The following is a 27,542-nucleotide window of genomic DNA, read 5'->3' as shown; positions in this document are numbered from 1 at the left end:
GCTCCCGAGGAGATGGCTTCATTTTGCACCGGCAGCTCTGTGGACTGGTTCTTGGAGAAGTCCATAAATAGATAAGGTGGACCGTATGGACCTTCAGCAGCCAGGCATCTCTGGAGAGGGGGAGCGGTGGGATATGCACAGCCGATGGATGTGATGTCTAGATGCTCGATGTTCTTTTAATAGATTAACAGAGTTGGAAGGGACCTTGCAGGTCATCTAGTCCAACCCCTTGCTCAAGCAGGAAACCCTACATCTGCCTCTGCCTAGGATCGAACTCGCAACCTCCTGATTGTGAGGCAAGAGCTTCACCTCTAGGACACCGGGTTTATTCAGAGAGGCCTGGCTGCTGAAGGTCCTGAGGGTCCATCTTATTTATTTATTTATTTATTTATTTATTTATTTATTTATTTATTTATTTATTTATTTATTTATTTATTTATTTATTTATTTATTTATTTATTTATTTTATTGGTTTGATTTATATGCTGCCCTTCTCCGGAGACTCAGGGCGGCTTACAATGCCTTAAGCAATAGCCTTCATACTTTTGTATATACCTGCTTAGTAGGGCTTTCGCCCCCCCCCAAAGCGGTGTTCTTTTTTTATACAAAGTCAGTTTATTGCCCCCACAATCCGGGTCCTCATTTTACCTCAGAAGGATGGAAGGCTGAGTCAACCTTGAGCCTAGTGAAATTTGAACTCGCAGTAATTGCAGGCAGCTGGCAGCTAAGTGCTACTTTAACAACACTTTAGTCCCCTGCTCCACCAAGGCTCCCTATCTATTATCTATTTATGGACTTCTCCATGAACCAGTCAGAATCGGAATAGAGCTGGAAGGGACCTCAGAGGTCTTCTAGTCCAGCCCCTTGCTCAAGCAGGAGATCCTATACCATTTCAGACAAGTGACTGTCCAGTCTGTCCAGTATCTGTCCAGACTGTCCAGTCTCTTCTTAAAAACCGCCAGTGATGAATCAGAATAGAGCCGGAAGGGACCTCGGAGGTCTTCTAGTCCAGCCCCCTGCTCAAGCAAAGTTCCTATACCAGTGATGAAATCCAAATGTTTTTACTACCGGTTCTGTGGGCATGACTGGGTGGGCGTGGTGTGGTTTGGTGGCCGTGGCTTGGTGGGCATGGCAGAGGAAGGATACTGCAAAATCTCCATTCCCACCCCACTCGGGGGCCAGCCAGAGGTGGTATTTGCCAGTTCTCCAAAGTACTCAAAATTTCCACTACCGGTTCTCCAGAACCTGTCAGAACCTGCTGGATTTCACCCCTGTCCTATACCATTTCAGACAAGTGACTGTCCAGGCTGTCCAGTAACTGTCTAGACCAGTGTTTCTCAACCTTGGAAGCTTGAAGATGGGTGGACTTCAACTCCCAGAATCCCCCAGCCAGTGCTGGCTGGGGGATTCTGGGAGTTGAAGTCCACCCATCTTCAAGCTACGAAGGTTGAGAAACACTGGTCCAGACTGTCCAGTATCTGTCCAGACTGTCCAGTCTCTTCTTAAAAAACCTCCAATGATGAATCAGAATAGAGCCAGTAGGGATCTCGGAAGTCTAGTCCAGCAGGAGAGCCTATTCCATTTCAGACTGTCCAGAATCAGGCACTAATTTGGATTATTTCAGGGTGGTGGTTTTTTTTCAAAGATGGGCTGCGGGAAAACTGTCTCGCCAAAGACCCGTTAGGGAGAAAGAACCTTCTTCATGGATACCTTCGAAACTGTCTTCTACCACCAGTAGCCTCCCACCGGCCAGTCCCACAGAGAGGGTCTCCTCAGGGTGCCATCGGCCAAATTATGTCGGCTGGCGACAGCCAGGGGGAGGGCCTTCTCTGTGGGAGCCCCTGCCCTTTGGAATGAACTGCCCCCAGAAATGCGTAAGATCTCCGACCTCCGTATATTTCGCTGTGCCCTCAAACCCTTTTGTTCCACCAGATAGATACATCTATCAATGTAAAGATTTTAATTGGTTTTAAATGTGGGATTTTAAATTTGGGGGTTTTATAATTGAGCCAATTATTTAATAATTTTAATTATTTTTAAATTTTGTTTGTCTTTGTGCTTTTAATTAGGCTGTACACCGCTCTGAGTCCTTCGGGAGAAGGGCGGTATAGAAATAAAATTATTATTATTATTATTATTATTATTATTATTATTATTATTATTATTATTATTATTATTATTATTATTATTATTATTATTATTCCTTGAGGACAGGCTCAGCCCAAGGGGTTTGCAGTATGACCCGCATCTCGAATGCCTCCGGACGCTCCTCATCTCTTTTCACAAATGGGGTCATAAATGAGGCAGGCGAAAGGAACCTGTCAAATTTAACTTTTGTTTGTTTACTACGAAGTAAGTCCACCTTGTATTGTGTGTAGGGTCTCCTGCTTGAGCAGGGGATTGGACTAGGCCTCCAAGATCCCTTTCCAGCCCCATTCCAAAGGGGCTTTTTTTCCAAATGGCAACTAGACTTTCTTGTTTTTCTTTGAAGATGTTTCGCTTCTCATCCAAGAAGCTTCTTCAACTCTGACTGGATGGTGGGGAATGGAAGGAACCATCCAGTCAGAGCTGAAGAAGCTTCTTGGATGAGAAGCGAAACATCTTCAAAGAAAAACAAGTTGCCTCTTGAAAAAGGGCACCTTTGGGTCAATCATGACCTGGATGAGTGAGAATCTCCATAGACAATTCCAGCTCTATTCTGATTTATTTATTTATTTTTGACAATACAAAGGAAGAGAAGTTGTTATTGGCTTCCCCTATGATGGATTCTTCTAAAGGGTTTCTTGGTGGTCTCCCATCCCAATATTAAGCCTAATCACTATGGTTATCTTCTCAATCCAGCCAAAATGAGCTTGAGCTTTCGTCTGCAAGGAGTTTGCAGATTGAGGCATTCAGAAGGGATCTGGAGGATAGTGCCAGGAAATAACCAAATTGGAACTAGAGGGAAGAGAATTTCTCGACTAGCACTAACAATAATTTTATTTTTATACCTTCTTTTTCCTACAAACTCAGTGCAGCAAAAAAACCCAAAATATTTTCCCAGCAAATAATCCCCCCCTCCCCCCTATTCATGGTCCCAGGTCCATTTCCAACATTTTAATATTTAACAAGTTTGCTCTTAAAACAAGCCCTTGGATTCATTATAGACACTTTTAAAGTTTATTAGGACTTTTCCCATCGAAGGCAGGGATGTCTTGTAAGGTAAGGAGCCTTGGTGGAGCAGCGGACTAAAGCGCTGTTAAATAGCACTTAGCTGCCAGCTGCCTGCAATTACTGCAAGTTCAAATCTCACCAGGCTCAAGGTTGACTCAGCCTTCCAGCCTTCCGAGATAGGTAAAATGAGGATCTGGATTGTGGGGGCAATAAGCTGACTTTGTATAAAAAAGAACACCGCTTACGGGGGGCCGAAAGCCCTACTAAGCAGGTATATACAAAAGTATGAAGGCTATTGCTTAACACATTGTAAGTCTCCGGAGAAGGGCGGCATATAAATCGAACCAATAAATAAATAAATAAATAAATAAATGAATGAATGAATGAATGAATGAATGAATGAATGAATGAATGTCCACAGAGTATGATCAACAAAGTCAAGATGGCAAGCACAGCAGTGAAGTCAAAGTCCTGCCTGTGACTTTGTAGGTCCATTGTATCTTATTTGTTCAAACTCTTCCTGTCAATCAAGACCACCCTAAAAGTTGCAAGGATCTTGTGGGTAAGCGAATCCAATTTTTAAGAATCTAATCAGGCAGAAGGGAAGTGTGATGAAAATTCAGTCTCGGTTCACCTCTCATTTTGCCTGCACAAGCAAATTCTGAGGAATTCTGGGAGTTGAAGTCTACACATGTTCAACTTGCCAGGATTAAGAAATAGTGATGTACTTTGTCAATTTAAATTGCTTTTAGATTTTTTTTCTTGTCATCCGGAGTTGTTTTTATGAGAAGAGCAATCATATAAATACCTAAAAAATAAAATACCAGCAAATAAAGAGCATTGCTACTTATTAAATTTGTATGTCATTTGTATGCCACCTGACTCTCAGTGACTCTGGATGGTTATTTTAACCACAGGATTATCTAATCACAGGAGAGATAATCAAGCAAGCCTTGGTAAAACTGTGAGGGTGAGGAATGGGTGTGTACCTATGAGGGCAATTCTAGAAAAAAATCCCCTTTTCTTTGCTACCCAAATGTTCCCTACTGAATAGGTTTTACTGTAATGTGTCAGGTTGCAGCGCCTCTTCCAAAACCTCTATGGAGGCCAAATACACTGCTCAAAAAAATAAAGGGAACACAAGCAGAAGACATCCGAGATCTGAATGAATGAAATAGCCTTATTAAATACTTTGTTCATTACATACAGTAGTTTTGTGTTCCCTTTAGTTGTTTGAGCAGTGTATAAACTACTGTATGTAAAAAACAAAGTATTTAATAAGGCTATTTCATTCATTCAGATCTCGGATGTCTTCTGCTTGTGTTCCCTTTATTTTTTTGAGCAGTGTATATTCAGGAAGGTGCCACACAGCCCAGAGCAGTGGTGAAATCCTCCGTGGGTTGCTGCCGGTTCGCTGCTTGCGCATGCACAGTGCACACCAAATGCACGCTTTGCATGAAAAAAGGAGGCTTAAGAAGCTAAGTAGAACAGCGAGGGGGGGAACAGCTGTACCGCGCAATTTAGATTCGCTAGAAAGCAGGATTTCCTGCTTTCTAGCGAATATAAATCACGCGGCACAGCTGATTGTCGGAGATACAGGTTTGGACTTTTTTTAACTACTGGTTCGCCCGAACCAGTAGCTTTTACTACTACCAGTTTGCCCGAACTGGTGCGAACCACTAGCATTTCACCCCTGGCCCAGAGCAATGTCCCTTACAGATATCAACCCACTGATCTATTCAGTTCTGCCCATCCCAGCTGACAATAGCTACCAAGATTGCAGAAAAGGGTCATTTCTAATCTGCCCAAGATCCCAGGGCTTGAACAAAGAACTTCAATGCGAAACAAGTCCGTTTTAAAAACATTTTAATGTGTCCATATTTTTAAAAACCACCCAATGCCCCTTTGTGTTCGACTCTCAATTATCTACTAATATCGTCCTTCTGAAACTGCATGTTACGTCATTCTGAACACCAACCCTGGCCGTCTAGGATGTTCTTCACAGATGGATTTTCGTGTGTTTATGAAACATGGAAAAACTACAGACACTTTTCCACGCACTGAGCATTTGTGTGATTGTATGAACCTGTTAAGTGGATCACCAAGTTGGATTTGGCATTCATGCGGCTTCTCTTCTGTTATGGGCCCTCTCATGTTTGATGACAGTTTCTTGACCAATGCAGCTTTTGCCACAGTCAGAGAGCGTTTATGTGGCTTTTCTCTTCTGTATATGCTCAGGAGCTTGACTAGAATCCCCTTTTCCCTCAGAAGCGTTTCCACATTCACTGCATTTGTATGGCTTTTCTCCTACATGGGATTTCTTGTGTTTAATCAGATTTTGCACTGCTGCAATTTGAACGTTTATGACTTTTCTACTGTGTGGATTCGTGTGGGCTTCATAAGCTTTTTTCTTCCAAGCAAAATTCCCCACGCTCTGAGCAAATGTAGTTTTCTCTTGCTGTGGGAGTGTGCTCCCCTGTTGAATAAAAGAAGATTTGCTGTGAATTTTCTCACAGGGATATTTATTCAGGTTACCCTTTGGTTGTACATGTGGAGTATCTGGAACATGGATGGTTGCACAACATCTCTGGCTCCTCTTAAGTCCGGCCTTTTTCCCCAAACTGAAAATTGGCTTCATTTATGTTTTGATCACCTTCGTCAGACAGGAAAGCACTAGCTTTTCTTTCATGAGTGCCTTTGTGCTCCCACTGGATTTATTGGCTTTCCTATAATCTCGGACCCCAGAAAAATAATCTTTTGACTCATTCCTAATGCTTGCAAATGTCAATTTCTTCAGATCTTCCCACTTTATCTTCCCATATGGTCGTCTTCTTGTGTATCTGTCAAATGTCATATTCTGAGAGAAACAGAAAAGCGTTTATGTCTAATTGTCCCCAACAATAAATTCCATTTCAAACAATTTCTGCTATGGTGGGTTACCTCACATGTCTAGTCTTCTCCCAGTTTGACCTAAGAAATCCCAAATTCAAGCATCCTCATTTGATGCCTTGCCACTGTCTATCTGAAGCCTCTGGTTTGGGAATACCCCATCACCAAGAAGACTCTTCTAGGACTAAGCCTGTTTTACTCAGAACATGTTCTTAATTGTCTTCTTTATTACTGGTAAACCCAATGAATGGTCTCACCCATTAACGTTATATAAATCATCATTACTGAGTCCATGCAACATTCCAAGCCAATCTTAATCACATTACAGCTAAACTCAGCCTTCCCTAGGTGGACATACTTAATTCCCAGAATCCTTCATACCTGATCAATCTGTGCAATAAGACAGATAAAGCAGTGGACCAGAAGGTGGGAAATTCCCCTTTGTTATGACCAGGCAGAAATTAAATAGTTATGTGGGGGAGTGACTAAATTTAGATTCCTACCCTGACTAATATTTTGGACTTCCTGGCCTCCTCTGAATGTCGGCTTTGATTGTCTGTATCATGACTAAGTTACAGATCTAATCATGGCAAATGTCTATCTACTTATGTAGTCACTAATATTCAACATTGATGGCTCATAGCAGGGGTGAAATTCACTTACCTTACCCTACCGGCTCACAAATGTGAGCATGTGCGCCTTCTCCACACATGCGCAGAGTCTATTGTGCATGCCCAGAGGGTCAAAAACGGCACGTGATGATGTCCAGGCGGGTGGGTGGAGCCTCCCGCCGGCGCTACAGGATCACACAATCCGGATAGATCCAGCTGAATTTCACCCCTGGCTCATAGTCTATAAAATTTTAGGTAGTCTTCGACTTACGATCACAATTGGTTTACCTGACAGACATTAGGAACATGGGGGCAGCTAGTCCAATATTACATGCTCAGAGCCATGGTGTCTTAGATTTTTGTTCTCTTAGCTGGCCTCCTCCACCAGGTGACTGGCAGACTGCAGTGCATTAACCCCACCTTGAAGGTAAGTAACGCAGCCTGAGGGTGTCACCATACATCTGCTCAAGCCAGGATTCTGAACCTCATTAAGGAAGTCTACCTCATCCTGGTTTGACTCACTCTGCTAAACAAATAGTTCCCTCAACAGTGTCAAACTATTCACTAAGGCTGCATTACTATTACTATTAGTCTTCTCACCGTTCCTATCACCCATCTCCTCCCACTTATGACTACATGACTGTAACTTTGTTGCTTATATCCTTATGATTTATATTGATATTGATTGTTTCCTGATTGCTTATTTGTACCCTATGACTATCATTAAGTATTGTACCTTATTGTACCTTGACGAATATCTTGTCTTTTTATGTACACTGAGAGCATATGCACCAAAGACAAATTCCTTGTGTGTCCAATCACACTTGGCCAATAAAGAATTCTATTCTATGGTATTCCATTACATACATTTTGGCTGGTAAAACCCCCAGTGATTTAGAGAAAGCTTTTTTTGCTTAAAGGTCATAATTGCTTAAGGGTCATAATTGGTGGGATTCCAGAGGCCATTCTTTGCTTGAATATGTCATGCGGGAGAATTCACAATTATGTTTGGAAGAGTTAATAGTAAAAAGAGCCACAGTGGTAAGAATGCAGTACTGCTGGCTACTTCTGCTAACTGCCGGCTGCAGTTTGAATCTCACCAGGTTCAAGGTTGACTCAGCCTTCCGTTCTTTCGAGGTGGGTAAAATGAGGACCCAGATTGTTGGGGAATATGCTGACTGTAACCTGCTTAGAGAGGGCTGTAAAGCACTGTAAAGCAGTGTATAAGTCTAAGTGCTAGTGATATTGCTCAACTGGGACAGGTTTTTAGGTTTTCCAGCAGGTCTTTTCCTATTCACTGCAACCTTCACTATTCACTAATTCACTGATCTTTTCAACCAACAATTTTAGGAATCCAAAATTCTGCAATGGAAACTGAGAACGTCTCTTTCCTCAGTTTGCTGGACCATCTGATGTCAAGGACCGCCCAACCAACTAGTTATGCAAGATGCTGGCACTTCCCTGGTTTCCAAAAGGGAAGCAAAGGATCCCATTGGTTCAAAGCACCCCAGAAATGTTTGCAATGATTGACACTTTGCATCCTTACCTGGTGAATTGGCCTCTCCATCAATCTCTTGCTTTATGTCCAGGGGAATCTTTACTTTCCGTATCTCAAAGGTCTCTTCTTCCAATTTGGGAGATTTTTGTATTGTATCCTTTGGGGCTCCTGGGGGAGTGGGGAAGGAAAGTTTATTCAATTTTAAGAATCCCTGCACCAGGCATGCTCTCATTCCCTCAGTGATTCATAGCACTCAAAATGTATTGGGGGAGATGGATCAATTCTCAATATTTAACGCACAAAACTTATTTTTTGGAGCCAATTCTGAAGTCTAAATTGCCAAATCAAATCTCATGCTAAGTCAGACTGAGAGTAGATGCAATTTGCCTGTCCCTAATTAAAATATTTTTCTTCTTCCACACCTAATAACATTAAATAAATATAGAAGTAGCTTCAGGGAGCTCTATCCAAATGGTTGGCAACTCCAGATTCTTTGGGGCTACAATTTTGAACTGAGAGGTAGCTGGGGCCTCAAAGTAGATTTAAAAAAATGGGCTGCAACTCTGAAGCACAGTGATGGAGACTCTTCCCTGAAATATCTCTAGGATAGAATAGAGCTGGATGGGACCTTGGAGGTCTTCTAGTCCAGCCCCCTGCTCAAGCAGGAGACCTTATACCATTTCAAACAAGTGACTGTCCAGTCTCTTTTTAAAAACCTCCAGTGATGAAGCACCCACAACTTCTGAAGGCAAGCTGAAGCCACTTGGTTGATTGTTCTCCCTGTTAGGAAGTTGCTCCCTAATTCCAGGTTGCTTCTCTCCTTGATGAGTTTCCATCCATTGTTTCTTGTTTTGCCCTCTGGTGCTTTGGAAAATAAATTGACCCCCTCCTCTTTAGGGCAGCCTCTCAAATATTGGAATATTCTCCTGGCTGTAGGACTCCCAAGGCCCAAATTCTGAACAGCTGCCTCATATAAAACCTTTGTGGTTTACTGAGTACTCCCACTCCTTATTCTGTTCCAAGGACCAAGTCATTAAGCAAAATGGTCACTGGGTGAGAATCACAGCAGCTTAGCCATGCCAGTTAACTGTGCTTGCAATTTTAATTCAGCCTTTCGTGTTCAATTTTTGATATCCTTTCTGAAGAGGACGTTTTTAACAACACTTTGCTTAACATCTAAATTTTATATACAGTTTTTATTCTGTGTGGGAGCTGAGCGATTTCTAAAATTTGATATATAAATAAAATAAATTTTATGCATTCTGCTTCCAAGATCTCTTTAATGCATACATATCTTTATACGAGACCGCCTTCTGCCACCGATAGCCTCCCACCGGCCAATACGCTCCCACAGAGAGGGGCTCCTCAGGGTGCTGTCGGCCAAACAATGTCGACTGGCGGCACCCAGGGGGAGAGCCTTCTCTGTGGGGGCACAGCCCTCTGGAATGAGCTGCCCCTAGAGCAGTGTTTCCCAAACTTTTGACATATGTGTACCCCTTCTATAATTTTCGTAACACTGAGTACCCCTCATAAAAAACATATGCTTTAATATGCAGTGGATATTCCCACGTGATCCCCACCAAACTCCGGTGCAACGCGTACCCCCACCAAACTCTTCCCGTACCCCTGGTGGTACGCGTACCACACTTTGGGAAACACTGCCCTAGAGATTCGTACAATCCCCGACCTGCGTACCTTTTGCTGCGCCCTGAAGACCCTTCTGTTCCAACAAGCTGGGCTGGCCTAATATGAATTTTATAATGGGTGTGTATTAGTTTTTAATTTGTGGGCCAAATTTTTATATATTCGATTTTAAATTGTTTTTAAATTTTGTAAATTTATATGTGTTTTAATATGGCTGTACACCGCCCTGAGTCCTTCGGGAGAAGGGCGGTATAGAAGTCCAATAAACATAAACATAAACATCTTTGAGATTAAAATACAGGTACTCCTCAGTTTACAACCAAAATGGAGCCCAGAATTTCTGTTGTTAAATGAGACATTCGTTGTGAGTTTTGCCCCATTTTACGAACTTCCTTGCCACAGTTGTTAAGTGAATCACTGCAGTTAAGTTAGAAACGTGGTTGTTAAGTGAACCTGGCTTCCCAATTAATTTTGCTTGTCAGAAGGTCGCAAAAGGGGATCACATGATCTTGGGTCACTGCAACGGCCATAAATCTGAATTAGCTGCCAAGCATCTGAATTTTGATCATATAATCATGGGGATGCTGAAACGGTCATAGCTGCGAAAAATGATCATGTCACTTTTTTCAGTGCCACTGTAACTTCGAATGGTCACTAAACAAACTGTTGTAAGTTGAGGACTACCTGTACACTACAATAATTGATTATCTTTTTTAATCTTTGATTATCATTCTATTTAAAATGCAGGAATATTTTTAAAGCTTTTGTTTCATTCTATATGCAGATTTACTAATAATCTAACTAGAAACAAAAAGGTTAAACAGAAGATCAATGAGTATAAACATCTGGTTTAAGGGGAGTCCTCGCATAGCGGCGACTCAAACAGTCGCCCTTCAAACTTATGACGGTGCTGAATGAGGGGGGATTTACAACTCTACTCAAAAGTTCCAGGTGTCACAGTGTTTGTGCAGTCAGGAGTTCGTGATCTGCATAGATTATGACGATCCAAGAAGCAGCTATCATGTGAATGGCATGTACAACTTTACCCAGGGGCTTCCTGTAAGCAAAGCCAGTGAGGAAGTTGGCAGGAAATTTCACAAGCCCTTCCTGTAAGCTGCTCCTGCCAATTTTCTTCTGAGGAACCCCACTACAACTAGTCCGCGACTTACAACAGTTCATTTAGTGACCGTTCAAAGTCACAACAGCACTGAAAAAAGGAACCTCGGGCCATTTTTTTTTCATGCGTCGCAGCATCCCCCGTGATCAAAATTTAGACACTTGGCAACTGACCCATACAGGTAGTCCTCGACTTATGACCACAATGGAGCCCAAAGTTTCTGTTGTTAAGTGAGATGTTTGTTAAGTGAGTTTTGCCCCATTTTACGACCTTTCTTCCCTCGGCTGTTAAGTGAATCACTGCCGTGGATTATGTTAGTAACCTGATTGTTGTGAATTGGACTCCCCCGTGGACTTTTCTTGTCAGAAGGTCGCAAAAGGGGATCACATGACCCTGGGGACACAGCAACGGTCATAAATATGAACCAGTTGCCAAACATCTGAATTTTGATCACCTGACCATGGGGATGCTGCAAAGGCTGTAACTGTGAAAAATGGTCATAAGTCATTTTTTTCAGTGCCATTGTAACTCGTAACCAGTCACGAAACAAACTGTTGTAAGTCGAGGACTACCTGTATTTATGACGATTGCAGTATCCTGTGGTCATGTGATCAACTTTTGTGACCTTCTGACACGCAAAGTCAACGAGGAAGCCAGGTTAACAACCGAGTTACTAACTTAACAACTGCAGTGATTCACTTAACAACTGGGGCAAGAAAGGCCATAAAACGGGACGAAACTCACTTAACAAGCTAAATTTTGGGCTCCACTGTAGTCATAAGTTGAGGACTACCTGTATAGAGTAAAGCAGACCAGGGTTCCGGTACTCCATTGCGCCTCCCCACCAGCCTCTGCTCTATAGAGACCCGCCTCAGTCTGCCCACTTCATAGCGGCCATCGCCATCCTACCCGCTAAGCCGGGGGTGTCAAACTCGATTTCATTGAGGGCTGCATCAGGGTTGTTTGACCTTGGGGGGGGAGGGGGAGGGATGTAGCGTGGCCAGAGTGGGCATGGCCAGCTCGACATTACTTGTGTCGGGGGCACTTTTGGTGGCTCAAGCGCTCTGCCAGCGAAAACGAGCTCCCGAGCTCCATTTCCGGCTGCAACGGCCTCCTGCAACCTTCTGCCAGGGAAAATGGAGCCCGGGAGGACCGCACACAGCCTTTTTCAGCTGCGATGGCCTCCATTTTCGCTGGCAGAGGTACCGCAGGCCTGTCCTTTGCTGTTTCCAAGGCGGCCCTGTGGGCCAGATCTAAGCACCCCGTGAGTTTGACACCCCTGCTGCTCTTCTAAGCGATGGCGCAGTGGTCAGAATGCAGTACTGCAGGCTACTTCTGCTGACTGCCGGCTGCTTGCAATTTGGCAGTTCAAATTTCACCAGGCTCAATGTTGACCCAGCCTTCCATCCTTCCGAGGTGGGTAAAATGAGGACCCAGATTGTTGGGGGCAATGTGCTGACTCTGTAAACTGTTTAGAGAGGGCTTGAAAGCACTGTGAAGCGGTATATAAGTGCTATTGCTATTCTATAGTGCTCGCTCAAGACCCCCACTCACCTGCCTCTGGCCCCTACCAACCTGCCCCTGCTCACCAGTATCCACTTATGGCATTCACCTACCCATCTGCAGGTCTCATGATCTGGTCTTGTTGCCTACGACTCCATTCACATGAAGTCCTCTCTGAATGACCCACACAGTGTCTTGGTTACAATGGCACCGGTGTTGCCAGGATTGCCATCGCAAGTGATGTGGTTACGTGACATTTTACAAGAGCATCACTCAGTGATGGAAATGACGTTCCCAATTGCCGTTTTCACTGGAGGACTACATGTATTTTACGTTAAGTGCAAGATTAGGGGTAATAATATTGGCATTACCCACATTTTTTAATAATGCAAGTAGACTATAATTGGGTCAGTGATGCCGCAAGTGTGGCTATAGCAATAGCAATAAGCACTTACCGCTTCACAGTCCTTTTATAGCCCTCTCTAAGCAGTTTACAGAGTCAGCATATTGCTCCCAACAATCTGGGTACATTTTACTGACCTCGGAAGGAGGGAAGGCTGAATCAACCTTGAGCCTGGTGAGATTCGAACTGCTGAACTGCTGGCAGTCAGCAGAAGTAGCCTGCAGTACTGCATTCGAACCACTGCGCCACCATTGGTTATGATCTTACAGGAGAGATAGTCCTACAACCACAATTGAGGCCAAAATATTTGTGGCCAAGTGAGACATTTGTTAAGTGAATTTTGCCCCATTGTACGACCTTTCTTGCCGCAGATGTTAAGTGAATCACTGCAGTGGTTAAATTAGTAATCCAGTTGTTAAGTGAATCTGGCTTTCCCACTGACTTTGCTTGTCAGAAGGTCACAAAAGGGGATCACGTGACCCTAGGACACTGCAACCGTCATAAATGTGAATCAGTTCTCAAGCATCTGAATTTTGATCACGGGGGGGACTGCTGCAATGGCCGTAAGTGTGAAAAATGGTCATAAGTCAATTTTTTCAGTGCCTTTGTAACTTCAAACAATCCCTAAACGAACGGTTATAAGTCAAGGACCACCTGTAGTCCTTGTTTTGTGGCAACTTTGTTTAGCAACCATTTGCACTATTATGCTAATGAAAAAGTAATCTTATTTTATAAGTAAATCCTTGTACTTATGCCCTTTGCAGTTCTGTGAAGCAAAGAAAAGCTGCAGTAGGATGGTAAGCACAGTACCTATCCTAAAGATTTCCTTTGCTTTACAGATCCATGAAGATCATTAATACAAGTTCTGGTGGTAAAACTATTTTTTCATCATCTTTGTAACTGCGATTGTTAAATGAGGCAGTTGGTAAATGATGACCACCACAGGAACAAATAGGATTTTACAGTACCTGCGTACATAAAATTGGATATAAATCCTTGAAAATATTCATAGTTTTCTGCGTTTTCAGGATGAGCGAATCGGCTGGCATAGCTGGTTGACGGCTGTGGATCCTCCTGGTGTTGTATTCCTGTAGACGGGATGGGCGAAAGGAAGGGGAGTGGAGCTGGAGAAGGAGTAACTTCCTTCCGGAAGTCCCTCTGTTTGGTTTCTTTACTATTCCTTTCTTTCTTTTTCCCTTCATATATTTCACGGTAACATTTTAAGATTTCACTCATTTCCCAATGTACCTTACTAAAACGTTCTACGTCTGGATCCATATGTTTCAATTCTGATAAAACTTTGTTAACACCCGAAAAAACACCAGCCAATCTTTTCAGACTGAACGTTTTGGGCTGAATTTCGACAACTTTCTCTTTTTCTTTTTCTACTTTTTCTTTTTCTACTTTTTCTTTTTCTACTTTTTCTTTTTCTTTCTCTACCTCTTCTTCCACCACCTTTTGGGCTTCCAGTTCTTCTTTCAGTTCAATTAACTCTTCGTTCGAAAGCTCTCCCTCCGCGTAAGCTATCCATTTTTTTACCTCTTTAGCATCGACCTCTAAATCAAGGAAATTTGCGAGTGTCAAAATTTTCTTATTTATTTCGTCCACATTTTGGTTTTGGTCAAATCCTACCGAATTATTGACAAGGAGAGGAAAACATTTCAAGCACTTTCTCCAAAACCCTTGCATGCATTTCACATTGACGTCCTGCCAAGCTGCTACAATGTTTTCGATACAATGCAGAATATTGTAGCTTTTCCAAAACTCGCTCAGTGTTAGCTTTTCATCGTCCACCGCAGCGAAGGCGTTGGCAAACACTGCATGCAAATAGTAGGCCTTGAATGCTGAGATAGCTCCCTGGCCCACCGGCTGTACGAGAGTGGTGGTATTTTGGGGTAGATAAACTACCTTTATATTAGGGTGGAGACTGTCGAGATGCAGGGGGTGTCCAGGTGCTTTGTCTAGGAGCAGCAGAATTTTAAACGTTATTCCCTCTTGCCAACAATATTCCTTTACTTGAGGTATGAAACAATTCGTAAACCAATCCTCAAAGAGGACATGCGTCATCCAGGCCTTACAATCAAACCGGTAATAAACGGGCAGTGTGTCCTTGCTTATGTTTTCGAACATACAGGCGTGATCTGATTTGAGGATCAGGAATGGCGTCAGCTTGAATCCGGCGACGTTTCCACCCAATAGTAAGGTTACTCTGTCTTTAAATGCCTTACACCCAGGCATTGCTTGGGCTTCTCTGTGTATGTAGGTCCGCTCTGGCATTCTTTTCCAATACAATCCAGTCTCGTCCACTCTGAATATCTGTTCAGCAAAATAGTTCCCTTCTGCTACAACATTATCAAGTTCATCCGGAAAGTGTTTGCCAGCTTCTTTGTCAGCTTTACCTAATCTTTGTGTTTTCTGGTAATGAAATCTTAGCTGGAATCGCATAAACCAGCCACGGCTGGCCGTGAATGTTTCGGTGCATTCCTCGCCTGCTCGTTCTTTCAGCGTCGAGAAAATACTGCGTGCTTTATTCTGAATGAGGAAAAGGCTCACTGGAAGCCTCTTCTGTATCTGATCTTCGATCCAGAGGATGAGGAGTTTTTCCATTTCGTGGACAAGGTGTTTTTGTTTCCTTATTATGCTCGTGGTCATTCCCGATGATCCTTTCGTGGCCTCTTTGATCCGTTCCTTGTCCTTCAAAATGGCGGAGATGGTGGAGTGGGCCAGGCCTTCCTCTTGAGCTATATTAGTCACTTTCTTCCCAGCCTCGTACGCTTTTATGATCTTCATCTTCAAATTGAGGCTGATGACTTTCCTTTGCTTCTTTTTACTTCCTTCGGTTGTACCGGAGCTCTTTCTCTTTGAAGACATCTTGGCATGGGATATAAATGCACAGAAACAATTAAATAAACAAAGTAACATTAAGATCAGGTTAATATACGTAATAACGAACACGTGATTAAGAGACAGGTGCCTCAAAAGGCCTCAATAGATGCACTGGTTGCAAAATGAATTTTCAGATGCAGAAATTTGATCCCATAAAGTTATGTTTTTATACTGGTTATTACTGATGTGTTTGCAAACAGTTCCTCGCCTAGCTAGCAGCCAGATGAAAAGCCACTATATTGTGGCCTGTGAAACTGGAGTTGTTTGTGAGAAGTCAGTCAAAGATTTATAAGCAAGGAGGACCCTTTGCAAATAGAACAGTAATAAACAAAAACTAATAATTTTACCACCAGTGTATGCAAGTTTCTGTGCCTGACGACATACACCAGAATGAGAGTAATGCTGGCATTGCTGCATGAGAAAAGTTTATCTGAATGAAATGGCAGCTACCAGAGATCTTCGCAGCATCTCTTAATCACATGTTTGTTTAGCAACCATTTCGCTTCCTATTTAAGAGAGCGATTGCAGTTACTGAACAGGAAAGGATGTTTGCGTAACTCATTAAACCCAATCATTTGAGGCATATTATGGCTGAATGCGATGACTTTCTTTGTGGAAGTTGCCAGACAAAGGTGGGGTTCCTACAACATGCTCAGAGGAGGAGGAGGAGGAGGAGGAGGAGGAGGAGGAGGAGGAGGAGGAGGAGGAGGAGGAGGAGGAGACCAAAAATGTTTCTAGCAATCCATCAATGAAGTGACAGAAGTAACAGAATAGCAGAGTTGGAAGGGAGATTATCCAATCTCTTCTTAAAAACCTCCCGTGTTGGTGCATCCACCACCTCTGGAGGCAGTGAATTAGTCAACAGCTGACAAAGTGAAGCTCTGGGTGCAGATATGGGAAATATAACAAAAACACAGCTTGGCTAAAGGAGTTGGATGAGGTGGATAAAACTAAAAAAGAAGCTGAAATGAAAGAACTTTTAATAACAGCAGTAATGGTGGAGAAAAGGCAAGGAAGATCAAGAATTGGTCAGCACCAGATGAGGATGAACTGCATGAGGTTTTGGTTTAAACATGTGACTGGCCTATACCCGCTCATTGTTAAACAATTTAACAACAAACTGCAAAGCTGTAAATTGAAGATGGGTTAATATCTGGTAAAACCTACCTAATAATAAAAGATCCAATAAAAAGGGCAGCACCAGGCAACTACAGGCCAATTATCTGTTTACCAACAACTGTCAAATTGCTAACTGGTACGATAGCTGATGCAGTCCACAGCATCTACCGTGCTTCCCCGAAAATAAGACCCGGTCTTATATTTTTTTTGAACCCTGAAATAAGCACTTGGCCTTATTGCCATGTGCTCAAAAGCCCAATTGGGCTTATTATCGAGGGATGTCTTATTTTGTGGGAAACAAGGTAGTTGAAACTCTTTCCATCTGGGCAGAAAGGAAACCGCCCAAACAGCAAAGGAACAAAACGTCAGATCCTAATTGACAAGATGATTCTGGAAAACTGCAAGAGAAGGAAGATCATCTTGAATGTTGATGGGTTGATTCCAAGGAGGCATTTGACTCCTGTCACATGATTGGATATTCAAGTGCCTAGAAATAACAGGAGTCAGTACAAACATCAGAAGCTTTGTGCAAAGATCAACGGCACAATGGAAGACACATTTGCTGGTCAGTGGTGATAAACTGGGACAGGTTAATATCAAGAAAGGAATCTTTCAAGGAGACTTACTATCACCCTCGGTTTCTCCTTTCAATGCAGTGTTTCTCTCTTTCAATGCAGTGTTTCTCATTGCATTGATTCCTCTGTCAAGAATACTCTGAACAACAATACTTTGTCAAGAATACTGAATAAGTCAGGCCATGCCTATCAAACATCAAAAATATCTGCCAGGCTATCCCAACAAAAGTCTAGATGAAGAAGATCACTACAAATAGCAATAGCACTTAGACTTATATACTACTTTACAGTGCTTTTACAGCCCTCTCTAAGTGGTTTACAGAGTCAGCATCTTGCCCCCAACAATTTGGGTCCTCATTTTACCCACCTCGGAAGGATGAAAGGATGAGTCAACCTTGAACCTGGTATCCAAATACCTGGATATCCTTCAAGCTCACAACATCCAACACAATGAAGTCAAGCAGAAGGTTAGAAATGGACACATCACTAAAGTGAAGAAGTACCATCAAGGCAATTAACACCTGGGTAATTCCAGTCATTAGATACACAGCTGGAATACCGGACTGGACTCAAGCTGAAGTAAAAGCCGTGGATAGGAAGATCAGAAAAATAAGGACAATGAATCATGACCTTCATCCACGCAGCAATGTTGACATTATCAAGGATCATAGGTGGCCATGGAATGTTGCAAGTAGACCAGACACTTGAAGAAGAAGAAAGGGTATTGGAAGAATACCTGAAGAACACTGAAGAAGATGTACTGAAGCCGGCAAACCCTGAAGGCTTATTGATTACCGGAGAGATCAAACTCACTTATAAGAAAGACCAAATGAAGAAGGGAAAAGAGGCCGGTACATAAAAAATTAGCAAAGCAAATAACAGTAAGATCTGATAATGGCTAAGATATGGAAAGTTGAACAAAGAAACAGAGGGGCTAATTCTGGCATCACAAAACCAAGCCTTAAGAACAAATGCATGGAAAGCCAAAACTGAGAAAACAGTAACAGAAAAGCAAAACTGAAGAAACCGTGGACTACCTAGTTAGCTGCTACAAGAAGATAGCATTGACTTAAAACAACAGCATGGCAAAGTAGCAAGTAATAATAGGTGCTATGGGTGCAATGCCAAAACAACTGGAGCACCACTTAAAACACCATTAGCATTGACAAAATTCCCATCGATTGTAGAAGGCAACTTTACTTGGAACAGCTTATATCCCGCAGTTTTATCCCGTAGTTTTAGTACCTGGAATACCAAACTACATGTTTATCCCAGGTCCTTGGAAGGTCTCGACAGGTGGACAAAAATGCCAGATCCAGTCTAAACAGCTGGCTGATTGTGTGATCAATCACATACTAATTTATTAAATTTATAAGCCACCTGAGTCCCAGTGATTCAGGACGGTTATGGTAATCAAGAGTTCCCAAGCTGGAATTCTTAAAATTCTAGCCTTCGCCAAACTGGCACATTTTAATTTACTGCCGGGTGAGGAAAATGAGAACATCTGGAAAGCACAGTTTGAGGAATATGCTTTGGATTGCTAAGGGAGAGGAGAGCTTTTAGTTAAAGGCTTCTGCAGGAAAGTCTTTATCTGAAGCAATTGACAAAGGCTATAAACACCCTTCTATCCTTACCCAAGAGCCTGAAGGCCTGGTTGTGCCAATTGGCCTGGGGAGATGGCTACTAGATTGACAGCAAACCCCACTCTCTCCCTCTGCATTCTCTGCTTCCCCTTGTCCATCTTTTAATCTCATATTACTGTGTTTTCATGGTTTATTTCGTTGTTTGTTTTATTGTTTTGTTATTTTGCTACTGTTATGTTTACACTTCATCTTTCTGTTTTTACTGTTGTAAGCCATCTAGAGTAGCAAATGAGACAACGAATAAATTTAACAAATAAATAGGTCATCCAAAACAGTTTTATATACTCTAATAGCAAAGGTAAAGTTGCATTTATTTATTTTTTGTTCTCAGGCAATACTACCAAATCGGAACATCTGAAAACCCCACCATCCTTCTTTGTCATCCTATGGATCTATTCCAAAATCATCTGCTACATAATATTCTCCTTTGGGCAATTGTCCGATTCCCATAGAGGAATAGAACCCCTCACAATCTCCTTAAAAAACAATCCCAGTATTTTATGCTCTGAGACTATTATCCTAATCACCTTGTTTTCACCTTGCAACCAAAACTGACACACAGACTCTGAACTCTGCTACTTCAGAGGGCTAGGAACACATTTCACAGGTTAGTAATTTTGATGGCTTTTTGCAACCCCCACATATTTCTCACCCACCCCGGCCCCACCTTTCCCTCTTTTTCAGCCTTTGGGGATTGGATACCTCCTGGTGCTGCTCAGCATCCTGGGGACCGAACTGCCTGAGCTGCAGGGGCCACTGGCTCCCGAGGTCAACTTCCTTCAAAGTCTCTTTCACCTTCACCTTCATGCAGAAATCCAGCTTTTCCCTGCCCGTCCAAGCTTTTGCACTGATGTTCGGATCTCTTTGGAGCACGGATTCCCCTCTGGACCACCCAGAAATCTCTTGCTGTGGATTCTCCTTGTCTCTCCCCGTGGAGGCCTGCGATTCTGTGGCATTTTCCTCCAAGGGAGGCAGTGTTGCGGGAAGCACTGCCACACTTTTCAGGAATTTCTGCAAATGGAAGTCCCAGCATTGGTGGATTTCCTCCTGGGACTGCAGATTAATATAGGATGGGCCGTTGCTGGTCAAGCAGTCCCCCGTGGTCTTGACCTGAACAATGAGAGGGTCTCTACCCTCATTCTCAGTTCCTGCTTCTTTGGGTACCACAACCCTCTGTTCCGCCATCGTCGTTCCTTCCTGCAGTTCCAGGAGGAAAAAGGGAAGGAAGAAGGAAATATTAATGAGGGCCACACAATGTGCCAGGAATAAAAGGATTTTCTTCTATGTCTCTAACATTCATCACTTCCTTTAAAACTTGCAAAATATTTTCTCATTAGAATAACGATTCCCTGCTGGTATGTATAAATAAATAACATGGAGCCTAGGCTCAGCTGAAGCCATGGAGGCTGGTGCTTCAATTATCCCAGTCCTCCTCTAATGTCACTTGGCTTTTCTCTTTCCCCACAGTCCTCCTCTGGCCTCCCTTGCTCAGGTTTGGGCTCTGCAAGTTTTTTATATCCTCTGAGCCTAAAATAAACTCCTTTTTTTTTCTCCTCTGGGGAAAACTGGCCTTTCAAAGGGGTATAAACACCCCTTTCTTTGATCAGCAGTTTTAGCTTAACGCCTGGCCATCCCATCCTATTCTCGCTTAGCTGCAAGTGAACGGCCCAGTTAAATTATTTCATGCTGAGAAAGATATACTGTCGATATGCAAGGAGTCCTTGCTTAGCAACCACAGTTCGGCCTGGAAACTCAGTTGCTAAGCATCGGGGGGGGGGGGGGGGGGGGAGGCACTAAGCAGGAAAAAAAAACCCAACCACATGACCTTGACAGAGTTATGATGTCACTTCCTTTCAATTGTTAAAGAGAAGTGGCAGGTTGCTAAGCGCAAGATCACAATTTGACTGCCAGCTTGTTGCTGGCTGGTTTGAGAAAGACAGAAGGAGCCATTATATGATTGTGGGATGCCAAGTGATAACATCTCGTAAATGCGAGGATTAGGGACAAAAATGCAAGACGGGTCGGGTCACAAAACTGGTTTGCCATGGTCCTAACTTTGAATGGGGGCTGCCCCCAGGCGTTATCTCCAAACCCTTCTACCCAGACCTTCAATTGGTCCTGACTCTCTCTGGGCATTTAGGAAAGTCTTGAATCCTTTGGTCTTCCACCCTTCCCCGGAGATCGGGCATAGATGGGGGCTGTATGGCACATTCTGCAGCCGGCCGTAATTTTTTTTTTGGTTTTGTTTTTAAAACAATTATGGATGGACAAATCGAACCAAGAAATAAATAAAATAAATGAAACGGAGGGGCTGCAAATCGAATATATTTAATAGCAAATATGTGCCCGAGGGAATGCTGCAAAGATGGTATAAACGACAAGAGGGATGGTGGGTTTTTTTTTTTCAGAATGGTCACTGCACGAGGCAGTCAGTAAAGGAGGCACGATGTGGGAAACTCTGCCCAAGAGTCAGGCCCTAAATAAAAATCTGGCAAATTGATATATTTGACAGGGATTGAATGATTGTTTTAATCAATGGGGAAGGGGGGGGAGGGACACCTCTAGGACAACAAAGGTCCCCGTGGCTTGTCTCAGCCACCAACCAACACAGGGCTGCTGCTGCTGCCGCTGCTGCTGCCACTCCGGCATCCCCCCCACTTTGCCCCGAAGGCAGCTCCCCAAATTGGATTGGTGAAAAGGGCCAGAGACAAGACAAGACAATCGCCAGAAGACTAGAACTGCCTCGTTCAAAAGCCACAACCGGATCAAAGCAACCAGGGAGACGGGATAAGAACCCGAGATCTCAGATCCAGGAGGGATTTGCCCCCTCGCCGCCGCCCCCCCCCCCCTGAAAATAAGTGCAAAAATGCCTCTTGAACCGCACCTGCAGGGCAAAGCCTCTGGGCTGCCATGCACGTGTGTGTGTGTGTGTGTGTGTGTGTTGGGGGAGGGGGTAGACAAAACAAAACGAGATCCCCACCTCCGGCTGCTCCAGTGGCTCCCGGATCCGGAGGGGGCCCTACCTTCTTCCCCGGGAATCCCCGAGCCCGCCTGTTTTTCCTTCCTTCCAAGAAGCTACCCTCTGCCGCGGGAAGAGCCGCCCCTCTCCTCGCGGCCTGCGCTCCTCCTCGCCCGGATCTGCCGGCCACACGCCTCCCTCCCTTTCCCGATGGGGCTGCAGCCTCGCCGCCCATCTCCGGACGGGAGGGGGGAGAGGCCAGGGCGTCTCATGGAGGCGGAGCTCAGGTTGCCTTTGCACAGGTTAAGCTGGGGATCATCCATCGCTTGCTAGCGACAGAGAGACGGCTGGCTCCTGAAGGGCCCTGTCCTACCTACCTGACATCCTGCCTATTTAAGGACCGACTCATCATCATCAATCATCATCATCATCATCATCATCATCATCATCATCATCATCGCCATTGTCTATCCAAGGCATCATGGCATAGGGGCTCTCAATTCCTAGCAAATACATGGGGAAGAAATGGAGGTAGTGACAGATTTTTATTTTCTTGGGCGCCAAGATCACTGCAGAGGGGGACTGCAGCCAAGAAATTAAAAGACGTTTGCTCCTGGGGAGGAAAGCTCTGGCAAATCTAGACAGCATTCTAAAAAGCAGAGACATCACCCTGCCAACAAGGCTATGGTTTTCCTGGTTGTAATGTATGGCTGTGAAAGTTGGACCATAAGGAAGGCTGAGCGCCAAAGAATTGAGGCTTTTGAACTATGGTGCTGGAGAAGTCTCCTGCGAGTCCCTTGGATCAGGGGTGAAATGCTTCCAGTTTGGACCGGATCGCCTGATCCAGTAGCGATGGCGGGGAGTGGTTTGGAGAACCAGTAGCAAAAATCCCTGCCCCCCCACCCCCCCATGCCCAGCTGAGCCACACAATCATCAGAGGCTGTTTTTTTAAGTTTTAAAAGCATTTTTTCCTGCAACCTCTTCGGCCAAAAAAATGCTTTTAAAAGTAAAAAAAAAAAAAAGTTGGTCACACCCACCCAGTCACATTACCCCCCCCACCAAGCCACGCCCACAGAACCGATAATAATAAATTTTACATTTCACCATTGCCTTGGACTGCAAGGCGATCAAACCAGTCAGTCCTAGAGGAGATCAACCCTGACTGCTCTTTACAAGGCCAGATCCTGAAGATGAAACTCAAATACTTTGGCCACCTAATGAGAAGGAAGGACTCACTGGAGAAGAGCCTAATGCTGGGAAAGATTGAGGGCAAAAGAAGGTGGGGACGGCAGAGAATGAGGAGTCACTGAAGCAGTCGAAGTGAGCTGAAATGGATGGTAGAGGACAGAAAGGCCTGGAGGAATGTTGTCCATGGGGTTGCAATGGGTCGGACACAACTTCACGACTAACAACAACAACATCCAATGCAGGATGAAGGCTTCTTCCTGTGCTTTCTTTTGCAAATTGAGCCAGCAATATTTGCTGATGTTGTCGGTCCATCATGTATTAGGTCTCTTTTGTGGATGCTTTTTCCTTGAGGGCAGACTACAGGTAGTCCTCCACATACGACCACAATTGAGGCCAAAATTTATGTTAAGTGAGAAATTTGTGAAGTGAGCTTTGCCCCATTTTATGACTTTTCTTGCCCTGTTAAGTGAATCACTGAAGTTGTTAAATCAGTAACCTGGTTGTTAAGTGAAACTGGCTTTCCCATTCTCTTTGCTTGTCAGAAGGTCACAAAAGAGGATCACATGACCCTGGGACACTGCAACTGTCATAAATATAAACCAGTTGTCAAGCATCCAAATGTAAATCACGTGACCATGGGGATGCTGCCATTATCATTAGTGTAAAAAATGGTCATAAGTCACTTTTTTCAGTAACTTCAGTTACTAAATGAACTGGGTTTTTTTTTTTTTTAATTTGATTTATATGCCGCCCTTCTCCGGAGACTCAGGGGGGCTTACAATGCGTTAAGCATAAATGAACTGTTGTAAGTCGAGGACTACCTATACTCCAAGAAATTGTCAAATTCACTTTTCAGGGTTTACCACAATGTACAGGTAGTCTTCAGCTTACAACCACTATTCAGTCCAAAATGTATGTTGCTAAGTGAGACAATTGTTAAGTGAGCTTTGCCCCATTTTACGACCTTTCTTGACATGGTTGTTAAGTGAGTGCAGTTGTTGAATGAGTAACGCGGTTGTTAAGTGCCTTTCTAAATATCCTCCTTTAGGCCGCTGTCTGATCACCTTATAGACAAATAGAGTAGAATTTTTCACAATCTCCAGGTTTTAGTAATTACAAGAATCCTAGTATCTTTTTTAAAAAATATGTTTTTATTTTGAATACAAATAATACAAACATAATATATATATAAATACAAATACAAAAAAATATCCTAGTATCTATAAGGTATATTTTTCACAGGGACTAAAACTGAAACTGATTCCTGCAACTGTACAGCTGGTTAGCAACTAGTTACAGTTAGTTGCAACACTTTTCACAGGCTAGTACCGTAATGTTTGTGGCTTTTTTCAATGCCTTCATGTTGTCTCCCACCTCCTTTCCTCCTTTTTCAGCTTTGGGGCTGGATACCTCCTGGTGCTTCTCAACATCCTGGGAGTTGAATTGCCTGAGGTGCAAAAGCCCCTGGCTGGCTCTCCAGATAACTGTCATCTGTCCCACTTATCTTAGTAAAGCAAGATTCCTGCGCTATTTCTTTCCAAAACTATACTTTACTGCAGGTTAAAATAGTTACAGAAGTAGCAAAATAGAATCTGGCATCTTAACTTAACAGAATCTTAACTTTCTTTTCCCCATGGCCATCCCCACTTTATCAGTCACTGTCCAATTAGCAGTCTCTCGGTTGTTTGGTTAACCGACCTTGGGTTCACGCCTACTCCTTCATATTCTTTTGTTGGCTTAGATTGGTGCACTCACTTTCAGTTGGCACGGCTTAGCTCCTCCCTCCCCCCCCCCGTTACAGATGTCAGGCTGGCAAGATGCATTGGGAAGCTGGCAAAATGGCAGCCATGGCATCAACTTCCTCTAGAGCAGTGTTGGGATTCAGCCAGTTCGCACCAGTTCGGGAGAACCGGTTGTTAACTTTCTGAACAGTTTGGTGAACTGGTTGTTGGAAGAGATCATTAGGGCAGAAAACCAGTTGTTAAATTATTTGAATCCCACCACTGCTCTAGAGTCTATTTCCATTTTCACTTTCATGCAGAAATCCAGCGTTTCCCTGCCCGTCAAAACTTTTCCACTGATGTTTGGATTTCTTTGGAGCACGGATTTCCCTCTGGCCTCTCTAGAACTCTCCTCTTGTAATTCCTCCTTGCCTTCTCCTCTAGGAGACCTAGAAACCTTTGGCATTGTCCTCCAGTGGAGGCAGTGCAGCAGGAAGCCCTGCCACCCTTTTCAAGTTGATGGATTTTCTCCATGACTCCATTTTAATGTAGGATGGACCATCTCCAGGAAAATAGTCCCTGATGGTTCTGACTTCAGTGAGGAGGTTTCTTTCCTCATTCTCAGTTCCCTCTTTTTTTTTTTTTTGATTACCAGAAATTTCTCTTCCTCCAAAAATAAGAGAAGATAAAAGATAAGAGATGACAAGACAAGACAAAAGAGAAGAAGAGAAGAGAAGAGAAGAGAAGAGAAGATGTTAACAGATTAGCAGAGTTGGAAGGGACCTTGTAGGTCATCTAGTCTAACCCCCTGCCCAAGCAGGAGACCCTACTCCATTTCTGATAAATGGCAGTCCAATCTCTTCTTGAAAGCCTCCAGTGATGAAGCTCCCACAACTTCCAAAGGCAAGCTGTTCCATTGGTTGATTGTTCTCGCTGTCAGAAAATTTCTCCTTATTTCTAAGTTGAATCTCTCCTTGATCAGTTTCCGTCCATTATTCCTAGTCTGGCCTTCAAGTGCCTTGGAAAATAGCTTGACCCCTTCCTCTCTGTGGCAGCCCCTCAAATACTAGAACACTGCTATCATGTCTCCCCTGGTCCTAGATAAGATATAAGCTGACCTTTATTGTCATTTTTTTTCCTGTGGGCACACTGGCCCACATTAAAAATGAAATTCTGTTGCCTGCTGTCAAAAGTGTACACAACGTACATATAGACATACTCTATACATATGTATGTATGCACCTATATCCTAACATATATGTATAAATATTAATCACTGTCCATCTTGAATGCATAGCAGAAAGAGGAAGCTGGTGTATGGAACAAAACTGTGACTGAATCTGGATATTCTGCTTCAGATACCACAGAGCCTCCTCCCAGAAAAGTGTAACAAAGTTGATCCTCCCTGCAATTCCAGAAAGAAAAAGAAAGAATTAATGGGGCCACACAATATGGAAGGAATAGACAGACTCCCTTCTGAATTTCTAGTATTCATTCTTTGCAAAGTCTCTTTGCAAGATATTGTCTTGGAATAAAGACAGTGGTGGGATTCAGCCAGTTCTCACCACTTTGGGAGAACCGGTTGTTAACTTTCTGAGCAGTTTGGCAAACTGATTGTTGGAAGAAATCATTAGGGCAGAGAACCAGTTGTTAAATTACTTGAATCCCACCACTGAATAAAGATATTTATTTATTCATTCATTCATTCATTCATTCATTCATTCATTCATTCATTCATTCATTCATTCAATTTGTATGCCGCCCCTCTCCGAAGACTCAGGGCAGCTCACAATGCATTTAAAATCATTATAAAAAATATTTAAAAATTAAAAACATTAAAAACATTAAAACTCATTCACACCATTCATGGCTGGATCTCGCCTGATCGCAAGAGCAAGATCAATGGCCCCAGACCTGCTGGAAAAGCCAGGTCTTCACCGCTTTTCGGAAGGCCAGTAGGGTGGGGATGGTCCGGATTTCAGGAGGTAACTGGTTCCAGAGAGCTGGGGCAGTCACAGAGAAGGCCCTCCCCTGCGGGCCCGCCAGCCGGCATTGTTTAGCTGAAGGGACCCAGAGGAGACCAACTCTGTGGGATCTTACCGGTCGTTGGGAGTTATGCGGTAGAAGGCGGTCTCGAAGATACCCTGGCCCTGAGCCATGTAGGGCTTTAAAAGTAATAACCAACACCTTGAATAGGTGTTAGTTCCCTGCAGGTATGTAGAATAGAATAGAACAGAATAGAATAGAATTCTTTATTGGCCAAATGTGACTGGACACACAAGGAATTTGTCTTGGTGCATACACTCTCAGTGTACATAAAAGAAAAGATACATTCATCAAGAATCATAAGGTACAACACTTAATGATGATGTATGTATATCTGAATAAATACGGGGGAGCCTTAACTCAGTTAAAGCCATGAATGCTAGTGCTTTAATTCTCCCAGTGTCCTTCCAGTGTCCCTCGGCCTTTCTCTCTCCCCACAATCCTGGAGGCTTCCCCCCCTCCCCATCCCCTTGCTCAAGGTTGGGCTCTGCTCAAGTTTGGGGCCTTTTATGTACAAAGTGCTGTGAACCTGGAATGTGCTCCTTTTGTCCCTCGAGAAATCTGACCTCTCATAAGGTCATAAAAAT

The 27,542-nt window shown here is 43.4% G+C and overlaps 1 protein-coding gene across 3 annotated transcripts; it reads right to left on the bottom strand.

The window, feature by feature from the left end:
- Positions 1-5,012: 5,012 nt before the first annotated feature.
- Positions 5,013-22,200, bottom strand: LOC139312016 (tigger transposable element-derived protein 1-like). Of its 3 annotated transcripts, none has more exons than XM_070936532.1 (5): positions 22,022-22,200; positions 19,744-20,238; positions 13,787-15,689; positions 8,200-8,319; positions 5,013-6,010 (listed from the first exon to the last, which is right to left on the bottom strand). In XM_070936532.1, the coding sequence occupies exons 2-5, from the start codon at positions 20,224-20,226 to the stop codon at positions 5,997-5,999; spliced, it is 2,520 nt and encodes an 839-aa protein (XP_070792633.1). In that variant the 5' UTR covers positions 20,227-20,238; positions 22,022-22,200; the 3' UTR covers positions 5,013-5,996. The 3 variants fall into 3 exon arrangements, with proteins under 3 accessions (XP_070792633.1, XP_070792635.1, XP_070792634.1); XM_070936534.1 differs by having other exon boundaries at positions 19,837-20,238; XM_070936533.1 differs by having other exon boundaries at positions 22,065-22,200.
- Between the last annotated feature and the right edge of the window lie 5,342 nt (positions 22,201-27,542).

This window comes from Pituophis catenifer, unplaced genomic scaffold (genome assembly GCF_029215685.1).
Source record: "Pituophis catenifer annectens isolate HBS135680 unplaced genomic scaffold, rPitCat1.0.hap2 SCAF_2, whole genome shotgun sequence".
Classification (NCBI taxonomy): Eukaryota; Metazoa; Chordata; class Lepidosauria; order Squamata; family Colubridae; genus Pituophis; species Pituophis catenifer.
This window is presented reverse-complemented; position numbering and strand designations above follow the sequence as displayed.